The 21,274-nt window shown below is 38.1% G+C and overlaps 1 protein-coding gene and 1 non-coding gene across 3 annotated transcripts in view; both read right to left on the reverse strand.

Annotated features, from left to right (window-relative positions):
• Positions 1 to 15,487, reverse strand: part of LOC128930103 (uncharacterized) — a 346,098-nt gene extending 330,611 nt beyond the window's left edge. For both annotated transcript variants that reach the window (XR_008477721.2, XM_078356286.1), the window contains exon 1: positions 15,237 to 15,487. Coding sequence is in view for 1 of the 2 variants with exons in the window: in XM_078356286.1 (XP_078212412.1) it covers positions 15,237 to 15,376 (140 nt within the window). In the remaining variant the exon portion in view is untranslated. The remainder of the gene's footprint in view (positions 1 to 15,236) is intronic.
• LOC118149297 (U6 spliceosomal RNA) lies at positions 7,089 to 7,195 on the reverse strand. Its single transcript, XR_004736688.1, has one exon. It is a non-coding gene; the product is annotated as a U6 spliceosomal RNA (small nuclear RNA).
• Positions 15,488 to 21,274: the final 5,787 nt, after the last annotated feature.

A 21,274-nucleotide genomic window follows, 5' to 3' on the forward strand; every position in this document is an offset into this window, starting at 1 on the left:
CAGCTCAGAAATGTTTCACAGGGTGTAAGCCCCAAGCCTTGGCACCTTACACATAGTGTTGGGTCTGTAGGTGCACAAAAGTCAAGAATTGACATTTGAGAACCTCCACCTAGATTTCAGACGATATATGGAAATGCTTGGATGCCTAGGCAGAAGTTTGCTGCAGAAGCAGAGCCCTCATGGAGAACCTCTGCTGGGGTAGTGCAGAAGGGAAATGTGGGGTTGGAGTCCCCACCCAAAGTTTCCACTGTGACACTGCCTGATGAAGCTATGAGAGAGGGCCAGCATCCTCCAGACACTAGAATGGTAAATACACTATAGCTCACACCATATACCTGGAAAAGCCAAAGAAACCCAGGGTTAGCCCATGAAAGCAGCCCGGACAGGGGCTGTACTCTGAAAAGCCACAGAGGCAAAGCTGCCCAAGGCTGTGGGAGCCCACCTCTTGCATAGGTGTGCCCTGGATGTGAGACATGGTCAAACAAGATCATTTTGGAACTTCAAGTTTTTATGAATGCCCTATTGGATTTTGGATTTGCAAGGGGTTTGTAGCCCCTTTGTTTTGGCCAATTTCTCCCATTTGGAATGTGTGTATTTGCCCATTGCCCTGTACCCCAATATGTGTATTTACCCATTGCCTATATCAAAAGCAAATAACTAACTTGCTTTTGATTTTACAGGCTCATGGGTGGAAGGAACTTGCCTTGTCTCAGATGAGACTTTGGACTTGAACTTTTGGGTTAATGCTTGAATGAGTTAAAATTTTGAGGGACTGTTAAAAAGGTATGACTGTGTTTTGAAATGTGAGGACATGAGATTTGAGAGGGACCAGGAGTGGAATAATATGGTTTGGCTGTGCACCCACCGAAATCTCATCTTGAACTGTAGTTTTAATAATCTCTGTGTGTCATGGGAGGGGCCCAGTGGAAGGTAATCAAATCATGGGGACAATTTCCCCCATGCTATTCCCATGGTGGTGAGTAAGTTCTCATGAAATCTAATGGTTTTATAAGAGGCTCCCCCTTCACTCAGCTCTCATACTTCCCTTTGGTGCTGCCATGTGAAGAAGAACAAGTTTGCTTCCCCTTCTGCTCTCATTGTAAGTTTCTTGAGGCCTCCCAAGCCATGCTGAACTGTAAGTCAATTAAATCTCTTTCCTTTAGAAATTACCCAGTCTCAGGTATGTCTTTATTAGTAGCATTAGAATTAATTAATACAGACATCTACAGAACACTGCTGCTCTCCACTCCCCCACCATATCAAGAGCAGAAGACATATTTTTCTCAAGAGCACATGCAACATTCTCCAGTATAGACCACAAGACAGACTATAAAACAAATCAATACATTTAAAAGTTTGAAATTATACAAAGTTCGTTTTGTGACTAAGGGAAAAAAGCTGTTTTTCTGTACTTACAGAACTTCTGATAACAAATGTGTGGACTTCCACAGCAAATAATTATCCATTTCTCTGTGGGTACCGACTGGATGTCATATAATTCAATTCAATTCTGACACTATCTACCTGGAGTTAGCATCAGATCCTATAATTTAAGGGGCTCAGCCACTCACATACTTTAGTCATCAGTTACATATCCAGGCCTCCTGTACCTCTGGCTTACCAGCTATAAATCAGTTTCCTACAACCCACTCCTCAGGGTTGATCATTTGCTATGTGAAAGTTATCAGAATCAAAATGGAATCACTTGTGTTTAAAAAAAAAAAAAACTGAAAAATAGAGCTGGGAAAGGGCATGAAGAGAGAGTTCTCACACTTGTATGCCTGGTAACAAAACTATCACAAAAGACAGCAAAAAGCACAGCCTTACACAGAGGCCATTATAGCCTTACACAAAAATACTTTCATGAGGGGATCTGTCCAGAAACCACTTTGTATCACCCTTTTTATTGATCCTTGTAGCCAAGGATAATCATTTAAAAAAAATAGGTAATTGTCTCCAGTTTTCTTTTTAAAACCTTTGTCTTCTTTTCCCTCCCTGAGTGTGCACACATTACCATGGCACACATATTCCAATTGCAATGCCCTATTCCCAAATAAATATATTTTTCTTTTAGAGAGCCTCTATTATTTAGATTAACTTAAATGATGTCAGAAATGGCATCTGAAGAAAGATGATTATCACAAGAAATTGTTGATGTTTGGAACCCGTATGCAGTACTCAAAAGAGCTCCTTGAGCTTACCACTTCCATAGCTTCCCTTTTCTGCCCTGGTGAGTGTTTTCTTAGGCCAAGCCTTCCTATTTTTGATATTATTTGAAATGTAGTTTAAGGACCTCTTAATAAAGAAACTTACATGCCTCCTGCAATGATAAAAATAAGTAAAAATAAAAATTTGTCTTATCTTGTAAATCCTTCCTGGTATAAAGACAGAGTACTCTGGTTTCTACATTTTGCCTATGAGGCATATCTTTTTTGGTGAATTCACTTTTGGCCTATGTGCCTAATTCAATATTTTGTTTTATCTGCATGCCCAAGTTAAATTTTTGTGAACACTTTTATCTTGGTTTAATTTGGTCTGTAAACAATTTGTCTCTTTTTATTGCTTACTTGCAAAAATATTCCTAGAGTGAAATAAGCATTCTAAGTGTTACATGCAAGATGGCTAATTAAAAGCCACTATGATAACCATTATCTAAACTCCTGACATTCTTTGACATAATTTATAGGATTTTCTTTGCTCTTAAGAAATTAATAAGACATAGAATGGGTTTCTCAAACATTAAGGCATGCCAGGTTTTCTGGGAATCCAGCTAGCTACGTATTATGGTATGCTTTCATGAACATTTATCAACTGATGGGCAAATTATGTCAAGGAAAATGTAGAATGCAGATGGTCATTATTCAAAATCTCTTTTAAAGATTCTGCAACTATAGAGTTAACATGCAGAGCCTACTGAGTTCTCTATTTCTCTTTTTTTTTTTTTCTGCCTTACATTGAATCTGCTGACTTTTATACTGGTGTTGAGATAAAACTTACTGTCTGTGTCATTCTAGCCAAGATTTTTTTTAAGTCATTAAAGGGCTTTCAAATTAATGACTTCACAAATTGCAATAGCTTCATGGTAACCAACAACCTAGGTGCCATTTGGAAAGGTAAATTTAGGTTTTCTTGATAAACAATCACTTCAGGGATGAAATAGCTAATTGAAACATTAATCATCTAAAAGGAAATAATTAGATAAATATGTTTATAAAGGTAAGACTTTCAGACCAAACATATATAACAGATAAAAAAGCAAAAAGCGAGGAACGAAATTGTATCACCAGAGAAAATCACCTTCACTAAAAGGAAGACAGAAAAGAAAGAATAAAGGGAAGACCACAAAACAACCAGAAAACAAATTTTTTAAATGCTATGAGTAAGTCTTTACTTACCAATAATAACGCTCAATGTAAATAAGTTAAACTCTCCAATCAAAAGACACAGAGTGGCTAAATGAAGGAAAAAACAAGATCTAATGATCTGTTGCCTACAAGAAACACACTTTGCCTATGAAGACACACACAGACAAAAAATAAAAGGATAAAAAAAAAAATTTCATGCCAATGGAAACCACAAAAGAGCAGGAGTAGCCATACTTTGACAAAATAGATTTCAAGAGAAAAACTGTAAGAAGGGACCAGAAGGGTCATGATATAATGATAACAGGGTTAGTTAAGCAAGTGGAAATCACAATTTTAAATGTATATGTACCCAAGACTGGAGAACTCATATGTACAGAGCAAATATTATTAGAGCCAGAGAGACAGACCCCAATACAATAATAACTGGAGACTTCAACAATCCCCTTTCAGCATTAAACAGATCTTCCAGACAGAAAATAAACAAAGAAACATTTTAAGTTAATCAATACTATAGATCAAATGGATCTAATAGATATTTATGGAACATTTTATCTAATGGCTCAAGAATACACATTATTTACCTCAGCACATAGACCATTTTCAAGGATAGACCATATGTTAGGTTATAAACAATCTTAAAACATTTTAAAAAATTGAAATAATATCAAACATCTTCTCTGACCACAAAAGGATGAAACTAGAAGTCAATAACAAGAGGAATTTTGGAAACTGTATGAACATGTGGAAATTAAACAATATGCTCCTGAATGACCAGTAGATCAACAAAGAAATTAAGAAGGAAATTGAAAAGTTTCTTGAAACAAATGATAATGGAAACACAACAAATCAAAACCTATGGGATACAGCAAAAGCAGTACTAAGAGGGAAATTTATAGCTATAAGTGCCTGCATCAAAAAGAAAAAATACTTCAAATAAACAACCAAATGATGCATCTTAAAGAACTAGAAAAGCAAATCCAAAATTAGAAGAAATAATAAAGATCAGAAGAGAAATAAATGAAATTAAAATGATGAAAACAATCAATGATCATAAGATAAAACAAACATTAGTTTTTTGAAACGTTAAACAAAATTGGCAAACCCTTAGCCAAACTAACTAAAAAAGGAGAGAAGATCCAAATAAATAAAATCAGAGAAAAAAGATTATAACTGATACCACAGAAATTCAAAGGATCATTAGTGGCAGGCTACTATGAGCAACTATAGATCATAAATTGGAAAACCTAGAAGAAATTGATAACTTTCTGTACATACACAATCGACCATGATTGAACCAGGAAGAAATACAAAATCTGAACAGACCAATAACAAGTAATGAAATCAAAGCTGTAATCAAAGCTCTCCCAGTAAAGAAAAGCCTTGGACTCAGTGGATTCACTGATGATTCTATGAAACATTAAAAGATTACCAATCTTACACAAACTATTCCCCAACCCCCAAAAAAAATAGAGGAGAAGGGAATACTTCCCAACTAATTCTATGAGGCCAATAGTACCATGATACCAAAACCAGACAAAGACACATCAGAAAAAAAAGAAAACTACAGGCCAATGTCTCTGATAAATACTAATGCAAAAATGCTAAACAAAATACTAGCAAACTCAATTTAATAATACATTAAGGAGATTATTTATCATGACCAAGTGAGATTTATTCCTGGAATGCAAAAATTGCTCAACATAAACAAATCAATCAATATGATACATCATATCAACAAAATTAAAGACAAAAACTACATTATCTTTTTAACTGATGCTTCTGGCATGTGCTGTGTCCTGTGCTGCACAAGGGTTCAAAGACCTAAGAGGTAACAATGAGGGATAAAGAAAGACACTCAGACAAACAGAGAGAGCTAGGCCAGGCGGTCCGAAAAGCTGATGATGTCAGTCTCTTTGGCCCTGACCTGCCTCAGGGTACTTTATTTTATATCTTTACAAAGCACATAGCAGAGGGAGGGTGCAGTTACTTAGAACAGCCTTTGGTTATAATTCTCACAATTCAGTTAACATACTTCAGCTAACAACTATCTTGCAGCAAGGTCAGTGAGAGCTGGTTATCTTTTTCTAGGCCTCTCTGCTCTTCTCCAAGACATACATACTCCCCTATTATGGTTTCGTTTCTCTGGAGTTCACCCAAAGTTCACAGCAGTCTTACTGCTGATCCACCCAGAGAGGGTGGGCTACTCTGGCTCTCTACAGATGCTGAAAAGCTTTTGATAAAATTCAATATCCCTTCATGGTAAAAACTCTCAAAAAACTGGATATGGAATGAGCATATCTTAACATAATAAAAGCCATATATCAAAATTGAATGGGGAAAAACTACAAATCTTTCCACTAAGATCTGGAACATGAGAAGGATGTCCATGTCCACTTTCACCACTGTTATTCAGCATGGTACTGGAAATTCTAGCAAGAACAACCAGACAACTGAAAGAAATAAAGGACATTCAAATGAGAAAGGAAGAAGTCAAATTATCCTTGACTTCAGAGGATATAATCTTATATTTGGAGAAACCTAAATACTCCACCAAAAAACTATTAGCACTGATGAACAAATTCAGTAAAGTTGCAGGATACAAAATCGGCATACAAAAATCAGTCGCAGTTCCATATGCAAACAGTGAACAATCTAAAAAAGAAATTTAAAAAGTAATCCTATTTACAATAGCCACACACAAAATTAAATACCTAGGAATTAACCAAAGAAGTGAAAGATTGCTATAATAAAAACTAAAAAATACAGATGAAAGAAATTGAAGAGGACTATGGAAAGATATTCTACTTTCATGGGTTGGAAGAATCAATATTGTTAAAATGTCCAAACTATCCAAAGTAATCTACAGATTCACTGGAAACTCTATCAAAACACCAATGACATTTTTCACAGAAATAGAAAAAAATCCTAAAATTTATATGAAACCACAAAAGACCCAGAATAGCTGAAACCATCCTAAGCAAAAGGAACAAAATTGAAGGAATCACATTATCTGATTTCAAATTATATTACAGAGCTATAGTAATAATAACAGCACTGTAATGGCATTAAAACAGACACATAGACCAATGGAACAGAATAGAGAACTCAAAAACAAATCCACACACCTACAGTAAACTCATTTTTGACAAATATGCCAAGAATATACACTGAAGAAAAGATGGTCTCTTCAATAAAAGGTGCTGGGAAAACTAAATATCCATGTGAAAAATAATGAAACTTGACTCATATCTCTTGCCATTACAAAAATCAGATCAAAATAGATTAAAGATTTAGATTTAGACTTAATAAAACAGATTTAATAAAAGACCTCAAACTATGAAACAACTGCAAGGAAACATTGGAGAAACTCTCCAGGACATTGGTATGGGCAGAAATATCTTGAGTAATATCCCACAGCATAGGCAACCAAAGCAAACATGGTCAAATGGGATCACATCAAGTTAAAAAGCTCTGTACAGCAAAGAAAACAATAAAAAGAAGAGACAACCCACAGAATAGAAGATATTTGATTTATAACCAGAATATACAAGGAGCTCAAACAACTCTATAGGAAAAAAAATCTAATAATCTGATTTTAAAAGTCAAAAGATTTGAAAGGACATTTCTTCTTTTTTACAGGAATTTATACAAAAGTCCTGAATTCGCTGGAATTTGCTTAAGAAATAACAAGCTTGGTACAAGATCTTAGAAAATTATATTCTTAAAAATATGGAACACTTCACGAATTTGTGTGTCATCCTTGCTCAGGGGCCATGCTAATCTTCTCTGTATCGTTCCAGTTTTAGTATGTGTGCTGCTGAAGCGAGCACTGAAAGGACATTTCTAAAGGAAAACATACAAATGTCAAAGAGGCATATGGAAAGCTACTCAACATCACTGATGATCAGAGAAGTGCAAATCAAAACTACAGTGAGATATCATCTCATCCCATATTAAAATGCTTTATATCCAAAAACAGGCAATTACAAATGCTGATGAAGATGTGGAGAAAAGGGAACCTTCCTACACTGTTGGTGGAAATGTAAATTAGTGTAACCGCTATGGAGAACAGTTTAGAAGTTCCTCAAAAATTAAAAATAGAACTACCATATCATCCAACAATCCCACAGCTGGGTATATACCCAAAGTAAAGGAAGTCAGTATACTGAAAAGATATCTGCATTCCCATGTTTGTTGTGGCACTGTTCACAATAGGCAAAATTTTGGAAGCAACCTAAGTGTCCATCAACAAATGAATGGATTAAAATGTGGTACTTATACACAATATAGTACTATTTTGCCATAAAAAAAAGAGATCCTGTCATTTGCAACAACATGGATAGAAATGCAGCTCATTATATTAAGTGAAACAAGCCAGGCATAGAAAGACAAACATTACATGTTCTAACTCATTTGTGGGAGCTAAAAACCAAAACAACTGAACTCATGGAAATAGACAGTAGAAGGATAATTACCAGAAGCTGGGAAAATAAATAAATTTAAAACAAAATAAAAATAAATAACTTGACCTAGATCACATAGCCAGCAAAAGACACAAGTGGGCTGACCTTAGGTCTAATCTAAGTACAAAATCCATGTGTTGCATTGCTAGGCTATGCAGCCTGGGCTGGGGGTCAGTTTGCACATAATTTCCATGGGAAACAACTATTGAGTGCTTACTATGTGCCAAACATTTTGCATCTTTTAACTCACTTAATCTTTGCAATACTTTGTGAGATAGGTTCTTCTATTATTTCCATTATATGTATGTGAAAACTGAGGCACGGAGAGTTTAAATAAATTTCCCAAGGTTGCATAGCTTGTAAGTAGTGGAAATAGTGTATTAGATCATGCTCTCTAGCTCACGACTCCAAATGTTTAACCATTACCTTGCACTGCTTCTGTGTGGGAGAGATTACCTAACAGTGTATAATGAAAGTTTTCTTCTTAGCATAAAGTTGTATGAAAAAAAAATACCAGGTTCTTTCTTTAAAATCAGCTCTTCTTTTAAATTGACTAAGGGGTATAATATTCTGATATGAGAATACCCCTATGCCATTTCCCAGGATCTACCACACAGGGACAAACAATCAACAATCCTCCCCTTAGTAGTCACCATGGCCTTATCTCCCACCCTTCTCTCCAGAGTTCCTCTACCAGCCCATGAAGACATCCCTTGAAGATCTCTTTCCTGCTCCCTCAGTCCTCAAGGGTGTCTTAGCAGCAATCCTTGACCCTATTAATGTAAGAACCACTAGGAAATGGGCATTCAGCCCACACAGGATGACCACTGTCTCCTCACTTATCCCACCTTGTCACACCACCCTTCCTCTGGGCTGCGGCCTGTTCATCTAGAAAAGAAACAGCTCACTCAGAACAAGAGCCATGGCCTGGGAGGGACAGTGACCAAATGGAAGGACTCTTGGATGAATAAGATGACCTTCAGGTTTTCCTGTGTCTTCTCATGTCATCATATATCCAGTGTTTTTTCTTCAGTGAGCAAGTTTCTTCATGAGAAAACAGTCCTGCTTACTCTCCCCAGAATGGCCACAGTGCAGGAAACCACACACTGACCTATATGCAAAATTGACCTTGACATATGTGGTTTAGAAATGTACCGGTCAAGCAGGGGTTGGGTTACTAATCTTAGCAATATCACTGGACTGTTTCGCTGGTTTTTCATGAGAATTTTAGAGACAGAAGGGGTTTTTTCCTCATTGGGGTGTGGAGGGAAAAGAAGAATGAAGAAGGGGAATTATCTGTGACATTCACCTCTCATTCAACCAGATGATTGGTAAAATAATTTGAAAGGATACCACTGAATAGTATGACCAGTTCTGGCCCCCAGAATTGACAGAATTACTATTATGTAGTATTCAAAGACTGAGTGGATTATTTTTCCTCCAAAACACCTACAGTATGCCTATAAAAGATTCTCAATAGTTGCCAAAATTACTACTGACTTGTATTAATTTCTATGAATTGCATAGATGTACTTTTGCTCCCTACTCTCAGCTAGACTATAAGTCCCTTGAGGGAAGAAACTCCTTCATAATTCTATTGCACACTCCATTATACATTTCACAATTCTGGGCATATTATAGGAATTTACAATTGGAGATCTTCTAGAAGAATCTAGAAGAAATAGATGCCATCATCAGTACACCTTCCTCAGAGCTCTTGGGCTAACTAAAAGCTTTGTCAGATTTTCAGGAGTACAAGCTATTGGTTTATTAAGCTATCTTGAGATGGAAAAATGCTTGCATTTGCAGCTTCCTTTAAGAAAAGGAAATCTGACATCAGCCTCTTCAAAAAAGACATTTAATTGCATAAGAATTATAAGTGAACGAATAAACTAAGGTATGTGTACCTTTTGAAAGTTTGGTAAGATACTTGGGGTATGCACCACATCCTTAAGGACCAAAAGAAGTTGAGAGTAGTAAACATGAACTATCATATCCCACATCTTTTGAAATAATAAACTCTAACATTTGCACATAATTTTATATTTTTTGGTCTTTTCATATCCATTTTCAAATTTGAGTTCATATTGATTTTATGAGTTAAGGGCAGGGAAACACACAGACAGAGAAATTAGTTGATTTCTGCAATGTAAAAAAGTTCAGGAAAACTAAGATAAAAATCTCAACGCAGTACTCTTCCTCCACAGCCGTCCACTTCATTTGCAGACATTCCTTTAAGCAATCTATTGACAATAATACCTTGAGTATGAATTTTAGTTCACGGTTTACAAAGGACATGCATTATATCATCATACATACCATTATACGTGGTATGTCACTGTGCAACTCTAATTGTATTAGCTCATTCTGGTCACAGTAAACACTGCCTGTAGTAAATCTCCCCAGACTCCAGTGCATTTTATCTCTTTTCCTTGGTCATTTTTGACTATGGTGCACATCTTCTAATTTGTCATCTTCATTTTGTTTATGATACGAAGAAAATTTTCTATTTTCTGACTTTGTGTCTCATCAAGTTGTTTGCTTTTATTCAAGTTACCGTCCACTTGTTTAGAGCAATCTGAGTGGGTGTGGGTGTGTCTGTGTGTGTTTTGACAACCATGTAGAATTTGTTTATTTGGCTTGTGGCTTACTTATTATCTTTCATCTTAACAAAATGTGGATTGTACATGTAGTATCAACACATTTTATGTTAGATTTTCGTCCTTCCAGGGTTTTTTTTTTAATGGTCCTGTCTTAGAGTTACCCAAATGCAGACACTGAAACAAGCACTTGGGTACAAGTAGTTTATTTTGGGAGGTGATCTAAGAAACACAAGTGAGAAAGTAGGAGAAATGAAACAAGGAAAGGAGAAAAGCCAGTAAGGGATGTGTTAACAAGCAGGTTATCAGTGTGGGCAACTGGGGCTGAGCTCTCCGGGGGATCTTACAAGAAACCATACAGAACATGTGTCAGGAATCCTACTCCCCCTTCCCCGACACACACACACACACACACACACACACACACAAACACGCACACACACACACATGCACACAAACACTCTGAGTAGCACTAGCTTGTTTTGCTGGTTGATCTCAGAGATGAGGAACAAGGCTAACGTCAGGAACCCAGATGGTGCTCATATTTGTCACGAAAGACTCTCTAGCATGAGCTCATTAGTCTAAAGAAAACTTTGCCAGAACTGGAAAAAGTTCACTTCTTCCCTCAGAATCTAAATGTCTCACATGTGATGGAAATAGCCAATTTTCTGACCCAGCACTGAGATCTCCCCATTCTCAGACTCTATCTTCATATGGTTAGATAAGCCAACGTCAAGATCAGAGAATTATTAAGAGCAACGTATCACCAACCTCAAGTGCAATACCACTTGAAAATAAACTCAAAATGGAATAAATCTAACAATAAACTTAAAAAAAAGCCTCATTATGATGTTTGGCTTAAAGGAAAGTAGCATTCTCTGTCCCAGTTTGGGCAAAGTTTTCTAGATACCCATGAGCTCATACTATAGCTTCTGTCTGGGACGCAAGCACAATCTGAGTTTCTGACCATGGGCTTCTCCCTGAGGTCTGAGGTCATAAGGGGTGGTATGGGGCACCAAATTTAGTCATTTCTAGTACCTTTCACAGATAAGTTATAATCTTGGGAAACGCCGTCTTGTTTAGATCCGTGAGTAGCTGAATGTTATCCTACATCACCTATAGTCCTTAGCTGAAGTTCCTTCTGCCATTAGAGAACGTATTTATTCTAATAACATAACTGAAAACGAAGTTGAGAATCTTGAAGGTTTCCCTTCTGGCAGTTACACTGGTTTCTGTTTGGAGACTATCATTCATGTAACCCCTCGTGAAGCTGTAATCTTACTGCAATATCTCATTGCCACGTTAACACATGCACCATACAACATGAATGTCAGCAGGGGGAAATGTATCTGACAAAGAGCATCAAAATAAAAGAAAAATGCTGCCAGGAAGACGAAAAAAATATTCCTTCCAGAGTTAACCAGAAAATGGTAACAAAGAAAGTAAACAGGATAAAAGTAAAAGGCAAACAGGATATCTGAAGGGGTATACTCTACTTGAGTATGACACATACAAGGAGGCCCAGGCTGCCGTGGAGGGACTCAATGGCCAGGATTTGATGGGATGGCCGTTCTGCATTGATGGGTGTTTTGTTCAGGGTCTACCAAAAGGCAAGAGGAGAGGTGGCCAAAGAGGCAGCAGAAGTCCAGACTGGAGATGTCACTGATAAGTCCTCTGTTGTCCAGGTGTTCTCTTCAAGATTCCATTTGGCCATGCAGCCTTGGAGAAATAGGACTGGGGTGGAACTTGCTGTGTTTATATTTAATCTCTCACCCTATATATGTAGTACTTCTTTTTGAGGTGCGAATGTTAATTAAAAAAAAAAAAGACGGGGCGTGGTGGCTCACACCTGTAATCCCAGCACTTTGGGAGGCCGAGGTGGGCAGATCACTTGAGGTTAGGAGTTCAAGACCAGCCAGGCCAACATAGAGAAAACCCGTCTCTACTAAAAATACAAAAAAAAAATAGGCAGGCGTGTGGCACATGCCTGTAATCCCAGCTACTCCTAAGGCTCAGGCAGGAAAACCACTCGAACCAGGGAGGCAGGGCTTGCAGTGAGCCGAGATTGTGACATTACGTCATTGCACTCCAGCCTGGTCAACGAGAGTGAAACGCGTCTCAAAAAAAAGAAACAGACGCTAACAAGTGATTACACTCACAGCTGCCATTTACACATAAAAGGACTTTGCCATATGATGTAATCCAAGGCATTGCAAGAAAATATGTAAGTGCAAGTTCTCCTTAGAGGACCTGAGATAAATGACCACTGTTTCTGTTTCTGATTAAGAACTGAGTTGCAATCTACCAGGTAAGGTGTTTTCCACAAGCACCTCATATAATCCTCATAAGAACTCCATGGAGTATTGTCTTAAATTTACAAATGATAAAATGAAACTCAGAAATGTTAAATGATTTGCCTAAGGTCACATAACCAGGAAGAGGCAAAGCTGGGACTGTCAGGAACTCAGCTGAACTGAGAGAGAGAGACAGAGACAGACAGAAAGCTGAGTACCAGGTATCAGAGCAGCCTATTAAAACAACCTGTCAAAAATGACAGGATTCAGCTTTTAATCGCATGCTGCGATGGTGTAAGCAAGAGGCTAAATGGTGGAGGCACTGACTCTCCCTCTTCCGTTTTTCCCCACGGAAAGGCACGCTGATTAAGAAGAGTCAGATGGGTCACCATAGACAAGGGAAGAGTGCTGTGGATGGAAGAGGAGAAAGGCTAGGAGGGAAAAATCCTGAGCATAGAGTCAGAATGCAGAAAAGTGTCTTCAAGGTTTTTCCCTCCTCCTGCATAAGAAGGTTTCAGCAGAGGAACCTGAAGAAGAACTCTGTCTGAGGAGTCAGAGACCTAGGAATGCAGGTTCTTGGGTTAGGAAGGTAAATATATGAAAGAACATGATTGGCTGGGGAACCTGAGTCCTTGACTGCCCCTCCCTCTCGAGGCTGCAGTGCATTGGCTGGAAAATCTGGTATGGGGAAGGCAGCTTTCCCCATGAGGCCTGCCAGGTAACACCATTGTAATTGCCCATGGTCAGGCCTGAAAATTCACACATCGATTTTAACCAGGAGCTGAACTCTTCAGGGACTTCTTCTGAGGACCTGAGACTGTAATTTGATTTCATTCCCCCTTCAATGGGACTGATTCCCACACATGGGGACATGATCCCTTTGTGTCCAGAATGGCATAAGCAGATTAACCACTAAAGTTGTCACAGAAACATGTTAAATATGAGTACAAGAAAAGGAAGAAAAGGGGTAGAAGAGGAAGCAAAATAGCAGAAAGGATTTTTTTAGGTTGGAGAACAGTAATGGTAATTACCTTGAATTAACGATAATAAGCAATTATTTTAAAAACTTTCTTTGTCATAGCTCCAGATACATAACTTTCTTTCATTCTTTATCCCAATTTCAGATCTTTTAATTCTTAATCCAGTGTACCAATCACAAGGTAACTGGTACCAATTCTTAAACTAAAAAATATTCATGCAACATGAAATTTAGATCTTCCTAGGTTTGTAGAACATACTGAATTCATCTAGAATTCATTAATTCCTCTCACTCTTTGATGGGTACACAGCAGGTAAGCTTTCTGAAGCCTATTTTGATAGCTGTCAAGTAGCCAATCCTGAGAAGCATTTCTCATAAATTTTGCCCTGAATTCTTCCTTCTTTAATCACTCCCTTGTGAAAACAAAATTATCTTCTGGCTATTTGTAATGACAGAGAATAACACTGAATATTTAAAATGTTATCAGATAAAAGATCCAACCTGAGTTCAGCTCTAAAACTATAAGGTCTTCATTGCCTTATTCTGTCTTCCCAAGGCTATCATACCGACCTCACATCTTTTCTGATTCTCTACCCCAGAAGATTATAGTGACTTCTCAGTCACTTTACTTGCAAAATAACATTCCTTTACAAATCAGTCAGCAGGGCCTTCTGAGAAGATTATGTTGCCTCTCTGAAGCCCATAAAAGTAATAGTAAAAGTTACTTGTTGCCATATGGGCAAAGTCAGCATCTGAATTGTCCTCTTTCAAATACAGATAACCTTCAAAGGAAAATTAAAGTCAACCTTACCTCTCTCTGAGTACCCTCACACCCAAATTCAGCTTATTAGGAGGAAGCCAGTAAGGTAAGGGGAAAAGAAGATCGCATCTCCACAATCTCCTTACTAGTGAGTAGTAGTAAGTAAGTTAGTGAGTCACTATTACTAGTGAGATGTAGCGAGTTACTATCAGATTAGTAGTAAGTTAGTGAGTTACTATCAGGTTGATGCAAAAGTAATTGTGGTTTTTGCCACTTTATAATATAGTGTGTGTGTGTGTGTGTGTGTGTGTGTGTGTGCGCGCACGCCCGTGTGTGTGTGTGTGATGTAGAGAAATCTCCATTAGTATAAGACAGCCACTGAGAGCCATAATGGCATCAAGAAATGTTTAGGTTTGTTTATGGTTTTGCTTCCCCTTCCCACAGGATACTGTTTCTGTACTTCAGCCAGCCAATTAAGAGTCAGCTTGTTGATACATGTTAAATATGTGGTAATAAAGAAATGAGAAGAAAATAGTTTCCACAGTCCCAATCAACTCTCATATTTCAAAAGAGATACAAATAATGCAACTGGCAATACCTAATCTGAATTCTCCCATCTTAGAGTCTCAAATAAAAGCAGATAGCTGTCACGTAAGTAATGTCCTCCTCTCAAATCACTTTGATAAGGTTGACTCTCAACAAGAAATGCTGTGGAACACATCTGCTGGGCATGAAATATCCACATCAGACAAAGAAGATTGTTTATGAAGCTCACCGTTTTGAAGAAGTGGGTGCCAAGTAGCCTATTATTTCTGGAGCCAGATGCCCCTGCATAGCTGGATTCTGCCATCGTGTGCCCTTTACAAGCAGAAAAGTCTCTCGTTTCCTTCTCAGCACCACCTGGCATTCTCTCATCCTTGTTTTTCTCCCCCACTTCCATCTTGTCTCTCTGTCCTCACTCTTTGCCTCCTTTTCAGCTTCCTTCACTTCTCCAAGCAGGCTTCATACTCTTCTCTCTGCCAGTGTGATGAGGCACAAAACCCAGCTGGCATAGATCATTCCAATGGGCTCAATACAGATTGCCCGGTAACAAAAATAAAACAAAATGTAAACAATACAGTCACATTCTGTTCTAGAGAAATTGGGTCGTTCACTTTCCAGAAGGATACGTATTATTTCTCCCCAAATGTCTGCAGTGACTTCAACCCACAATGTGAGGAAGAAAGTAGAGCTGGCCTTGCCTGACGGCAGTGGACCTCGTCAGTGCAGTTTGGGGCCCTAGAGCAGGACCTGGGGGTTGTTGGAGAATAGATGGAAGCTGAATAAGGCAAAATAAATGATGTAGTATCACAGAGCTAGTGGGAACTTCAGAGATCACCCGAGCCAATAGCTTAATTTTTACAGATGAGAAGACCGAGTGCCATAGATTTTAACAGACTATTCAAGGTCATCTTACTGGTCACAAGGTGCCAAGAGTTAATTGGTTCAATGTAGCCATGTTTTGTTTTGTTTTTTAATTGTATGCCTTCTTCAAAAAAGAAGGCATACGGTTAATACCAAACCAACCCTATACTATATGTCATATAACCAAACCCCACCTTTACTTTCACCCTAATAACTAGACCTTGTTTCTTACCCACTCCATATCTAGCCATTCTATCATATATCTGGGATACATGTGATCTTCTAATCCTCTAATTTTACTTCCTTGTTTTAGTCATTTTGGAAGTGACTTCTGGTCCCTCACCTGGCTCTGACTTCATTCCTAGCATTGATTCAATCCTCCAATTCAACCCAAGATGCACCAAATAGTTCTCATTCTCCATTTTCAACTCCTTATCTCCATTCCCTCCATAGGGCATCTAGAAATGGATATAGCCCTGCTTCCCAACCCCAGTCTGAGCTTGTAAAAAAGCCCAGAAGATGACACACTTGAAGGGGCTTAAGGATAACAGATAATATGGATTCCTTTAAAGTGCACGGTGTACAGCTCCTGGAGACCATGCAGCAGCCCTAGTACAAAGTCTAACACCAACAACTTTGACCTCAGAACCAATGCAACGAAGACCCACAGATATCTACACTGCCACATCCTCATCAACCAAAATTCCATCCAGGCTGTGACTGGCTCTAGAAGAACCTAAGCCTCTCGCCAGTCTTCTCTCCAGAGGATAGCTGCAGCAGTTGGTCTTCTCAATTCCGTAGCTCATCACACCTCACATTTCTGGTATCCTCACTTCCCTTCTGACACCTAAGCCCCTCCCTGGCCTAATCTCTTTGTACCTTCATGACGATCACTGCTCTGTGATTCCACTCTTTTGTGCCCTCCCTAACAATCCTTTCCACAGGATCCCTCCTCACTTTCAGTCCTCCCCAGGCATGCCCAAAATTGTTTTACCCAGAATCGTTCCAGATTTAAAAGATTAAATTCAGTCACCCCACTCTCTGAATACAAACTTTTACTTTTCACTCTGCAATTTCTCTTACTCAATTATTCTCCGTAGGCCAACTCTTTATCTTAACCAGATCGGTAATACAATGACCCTCTCAACCTTCTCACAGTCAGCCCCTTTCCACTGTCACTTCTTTCCCTACCTGGAATCTACTCTGAACATTGTAAAATGCAGCACACCTTTTTTGGGCAATCTCATCCATTCCCATTGGATAAGACAAAACCAAATATTCTTTCTCCAACCAAGATTCCCCTCTGAAACTCCCAATCCCCTCTGAAACTCTAGGTCTACACATCAAAGTGCTAAGTGGCCATTTCTTACTGAAGATTCCATAAACACCAAAAGCTCAGCATCTTCATAATTGAAGTAATAATTTTTCCAATAGACTTTTTCTACTGAAATAGGGTGAGGTCTGGAATCCATTAGGGAGTGAGCTGCCTTCATGTGCAAAATGGGAAATGCCTGTCTATTTAAAAATCTAAGAGAAGATCCAAGTTATAAAGTATGTTTTACAAATGCCTTCCACCTCTACTGACATCCCAACAAAACAAACTCTGATCCCTAGCAACTCTTAAGCAAGGCTGCTTTCAGGCAATTGTGATGGAATTCACGAAAATGGCCATAATCATAACTCTAATAACTACACACCATCATCCTCACGTTGCCTGGTTAATCACATTTTAAGTCTTTCCATTGTAGATCCTGATAGGTTTATTGTACTACATGACCTAATAATCTTCCTTCACTTCGTTAGTCTGGAATTTCAGATACAGCTTGCCTACACTTTCTTTGCTCCAGGAATATTTTCTACCCAAGCCACACATTCTTTATAAGTTAGTTTTCTACTGTCTGGTGACCCACCTAAGAAACTAATGTTTACAAGTTCATTAGTTATCTAATTCTGAATTGTTTATTGTCTAACTCTTTCACTGGAATATGAGCTCCATATAGATGGTGACTATTTTCGAATTTACCATGCTTGTGTCTTCAATACCAGGAATAGTAGGAAGTACATAGTAAGTGCCCGACGAAGAAGTATTGCTGTGTACACGGAAATTTTACAGTGATGCCTTCAGGCTTATTGGCAACTGATAACTGGGGAAGAAATGAATAAAAGAATGACATTTTGGAGTGCCTGAAATATGGGGAAATGAAAGATGATAAATGTTGGCTAGGGAAAATGTTGAATGTTGAAGTATAAATATGTATATTAAGTAAGTAAATTAAATAAATAAACACAAATGAAAGATTTGGTGTTAACAATTAAAACAGTGGGATGAAGAGGACTACATAGTTCATAAGGGAAAAATATTAAAGAAAATGTGCACAGAAAGGGCAAGATCTAGAAGACTATGTAGATAATCGAGAAATATAAAACTGCAGCTTTGGGAATGGTTGATTTGAATCCCATTATAATGGTAATAATGACTACCATTTATTAAACTTGCTTTGTATCTTGCACTCTGATAAATGTTTTATATACAAAGATAGCACACTTTGGGGCAACCAGGTAGAGCAATCCAGGATGAAAATCAACTAAGCTGGGTATGAATCATGAAAACTGAATGTAGAGAAATAAGATGGGGACAAAATTCTAAATAAGATTTACCACTGAAAGTGTACAGAACTGAATTGCGTAGCTACACCCTGGTACTAGGATTCCTTATAATAATTTATAATAAGGCAATTAACTGAATTCTCAATTGAGGATGGATTGGGATGCTGACTGTGACTCACTCATCATTCCACAATGTTTATAACACTCCACTCTGTAAAAGGTAGTAGGAAACAGACATGCATAAAATAACTCTGCTCCAGAAGCAGAGACCTGAAGGAAACTAGATGATTAAAGGTCAGAACAATGATGCCTATATAGTAGCACAAAAAAGAGGTGATGCCCTGACCATAGCGTCATAATCATGACATTTAGAAAGGAGTTTTACATGAGCGATATCAGACGTGACCTTTTTTGGGTGGAGGGGAAAGAAAGGAAGGGCACCTTTGTTTCAGCACCAAAGACAAATTCTGAGCACATGTTCTTGTCTGAGAAACTGAAGTTTATCATGAGCTTCCACAACCTCTTACCCTAATCTACCACTGCAGGCTCTCCTTTCATTTTCTCCAGTTTTCAGAAAAGGGAAGAGACTTCTCTTGATCTTAGTTTCTCCCTTCTCCTTGTAGACCTTTTTTACTATTGATTACTGTTTGTTGAACTCCTCTTGCGACTATTCCTCAATCTCTCTACTGTCTATAAACCCAGTCATATCCTTTCCATTAAAAAATAATTATATCACCTTATACAACCATCCACCCAAGATACTGCCCTATCTTCTTCCTCTTCTTTGAGATCAAGCAGTATAGAAGGAGCAGATTATGCCTACTGCTTTATTCTGTCCCTCCCTATTCACCCTTAAGGCCCCACCACTTTATGGAAACCACTCAGACAAGGCCCCTAATTGTCAAATGTAAAGGAATCCTCTCAGTGTTTACCTAATTGTTTATGTGATAACATTGTTTCACAAAGAGCCTTCCTTGGGATCCAGTTCTCTGTACTATTATTAATAGTTGTTAAGTAGGAGGAAAAGGGAGAGATATGTACTCAAATCATGAGCTTTGGAAACTTTAATTTGGAAATTAAAATGTATGTTTCTGTACAGCAAGATTTCTCAGAGACATTATTATGCTAATGTTTTAGGGGATTCTGCAAGAGAAGTATGTAAATTTCAGCATTTATCTCGCTAAATTGACCACTTTTTCCAAAGAGTAAATCATGGAAAGGTTATTCCTTGAAAGTCTTTGAGAAATACTTTATCCCTTGACATAGGTGATCATTCCATTCAATATCTTTTCCCCTTTGGTTCTGATTCCTCATTTCTTCCTTTCTTCCTGCCTCCTACCACTTCTCAACCAAACTTTGCTTTCCCCACTCAACCTTTAAACATTAGTGCTTTCCTTGCTTCTGTACTAGGCTCCTTCCTATGCATGTTCTTTTTGAATAATCTCATCTGTTATCTAGATTTTACTACTCCCCATAAATTGATGAGCCCCAAATCTATGTGTTTGACCAAGATCTCTTCATTCCATTCCAGGCCATATATCTACAGGTCTTCTTAATTTTTCCACCTGAATATATTCCAAGTATTTCTCACTCAGCATGTCTAAAGCTTTTCTCCCAAATCCTGATTTTTTCTTGTGTTGCCTATCATGTTTAAGGATACCACTAGCCTTTCAATCTTCTAAACTACAAACCTGGGAAACATCCAAGACTTTTTCTCTGCCTTGCTTTTACATGTTATCAGTAACCAAATCATATAATTCACTAGTCAAGTCTATTCATTTATTGAGCAAAAACTTATTTAGTACTAACTCTATACCAACTATCAATCTAAGTGCTTTGGATGTAGTATCAGACAAGATAGATAAGGTCTTCTCCACCATGGCACTTACATTTTAGCAGGGAAAACATAAACAATATACATGAGTCTTGGACTGAACTGTGACCCCGCCCCCCCACACCAAATTCATATGTTGAAGTCCTAATCTCCAGTGTCTCAAAAGGTGGGTATATTTGGAGACAGGTTTTATAGATGTAACTAAGTTAAAATGAGGCTACTAGTAGGTCTCTAATCCAATATCTCTGATGTCCCTATAAGAAGAGAAAATTCAAACTCAGAGACAGGAGGAAGACAGTGTGAAGACACAGGGAGAAGACAAGCGTCTGCAAGTCAAGGAGAGGCCCTAGAAGAAACCAACCCTGCCGACATCTGGATCTCAGACTCCTGGAATGCAGAAGAGCTAGGAAACAAAGTCCCGTCGCTTAAGCCACTATTTTCGTTGTATTTTATGGCAACCTCAGCAAACTAATACAACATGTAAACAAACAGACAAAAATTATTGATGGTGAAAACTACTACTAAAAAAAATTAGGGACATGCGATAGCAAAGTCAAATGCCAAAAGACAGAGACCAGCTTGGCATGTTCTAAGGAAGAAGGGCCTTTGCGAAGAAGGAAGAGAAAAAGAAAAGAAAGGCAACAGAAGATGAGGTTAAGAATTAGGCAGGACAGATTCCAAAAGGCTTTATAGCCCAAAATAAGGAGCCTGGATTTTATAACAGAGTTCCTCAACCTCAGCACTATTGACATTTTAGAATGAAAGATGTTTTGGTGATGGAGGCTGCATTATGCACTGTAGGATGTTTGGTGGCATTCTTGGCCTTTACCCACTGGACGCCTGTAGGAGACCTTGCTTCTTCCCCAAACTCCATGGTGACAAACAAGAATGTTTCTAGACATTGCTAAATGTTACGATAAAACTACCTTTGTTTTGGAAATCACTGCTCCATGTGAAGTGGAAAGGTA

The sequence above is a fragment of the Callithrix jacchus genome, chromosome 18 (assembly GCF_049354715.1).
Source record: "Callithrix jacchus isolate 240 chromosome 18, calJac240_pri, whole genome shotgun sequence".
In the NCBI taxonomy this organism is placed as follows: domain Eukaryota; kingdom Metazoa; phylum Chordata; class Mammalia; order Primates; family Cebidae; genus Callithrix; species Callithrix jacchus.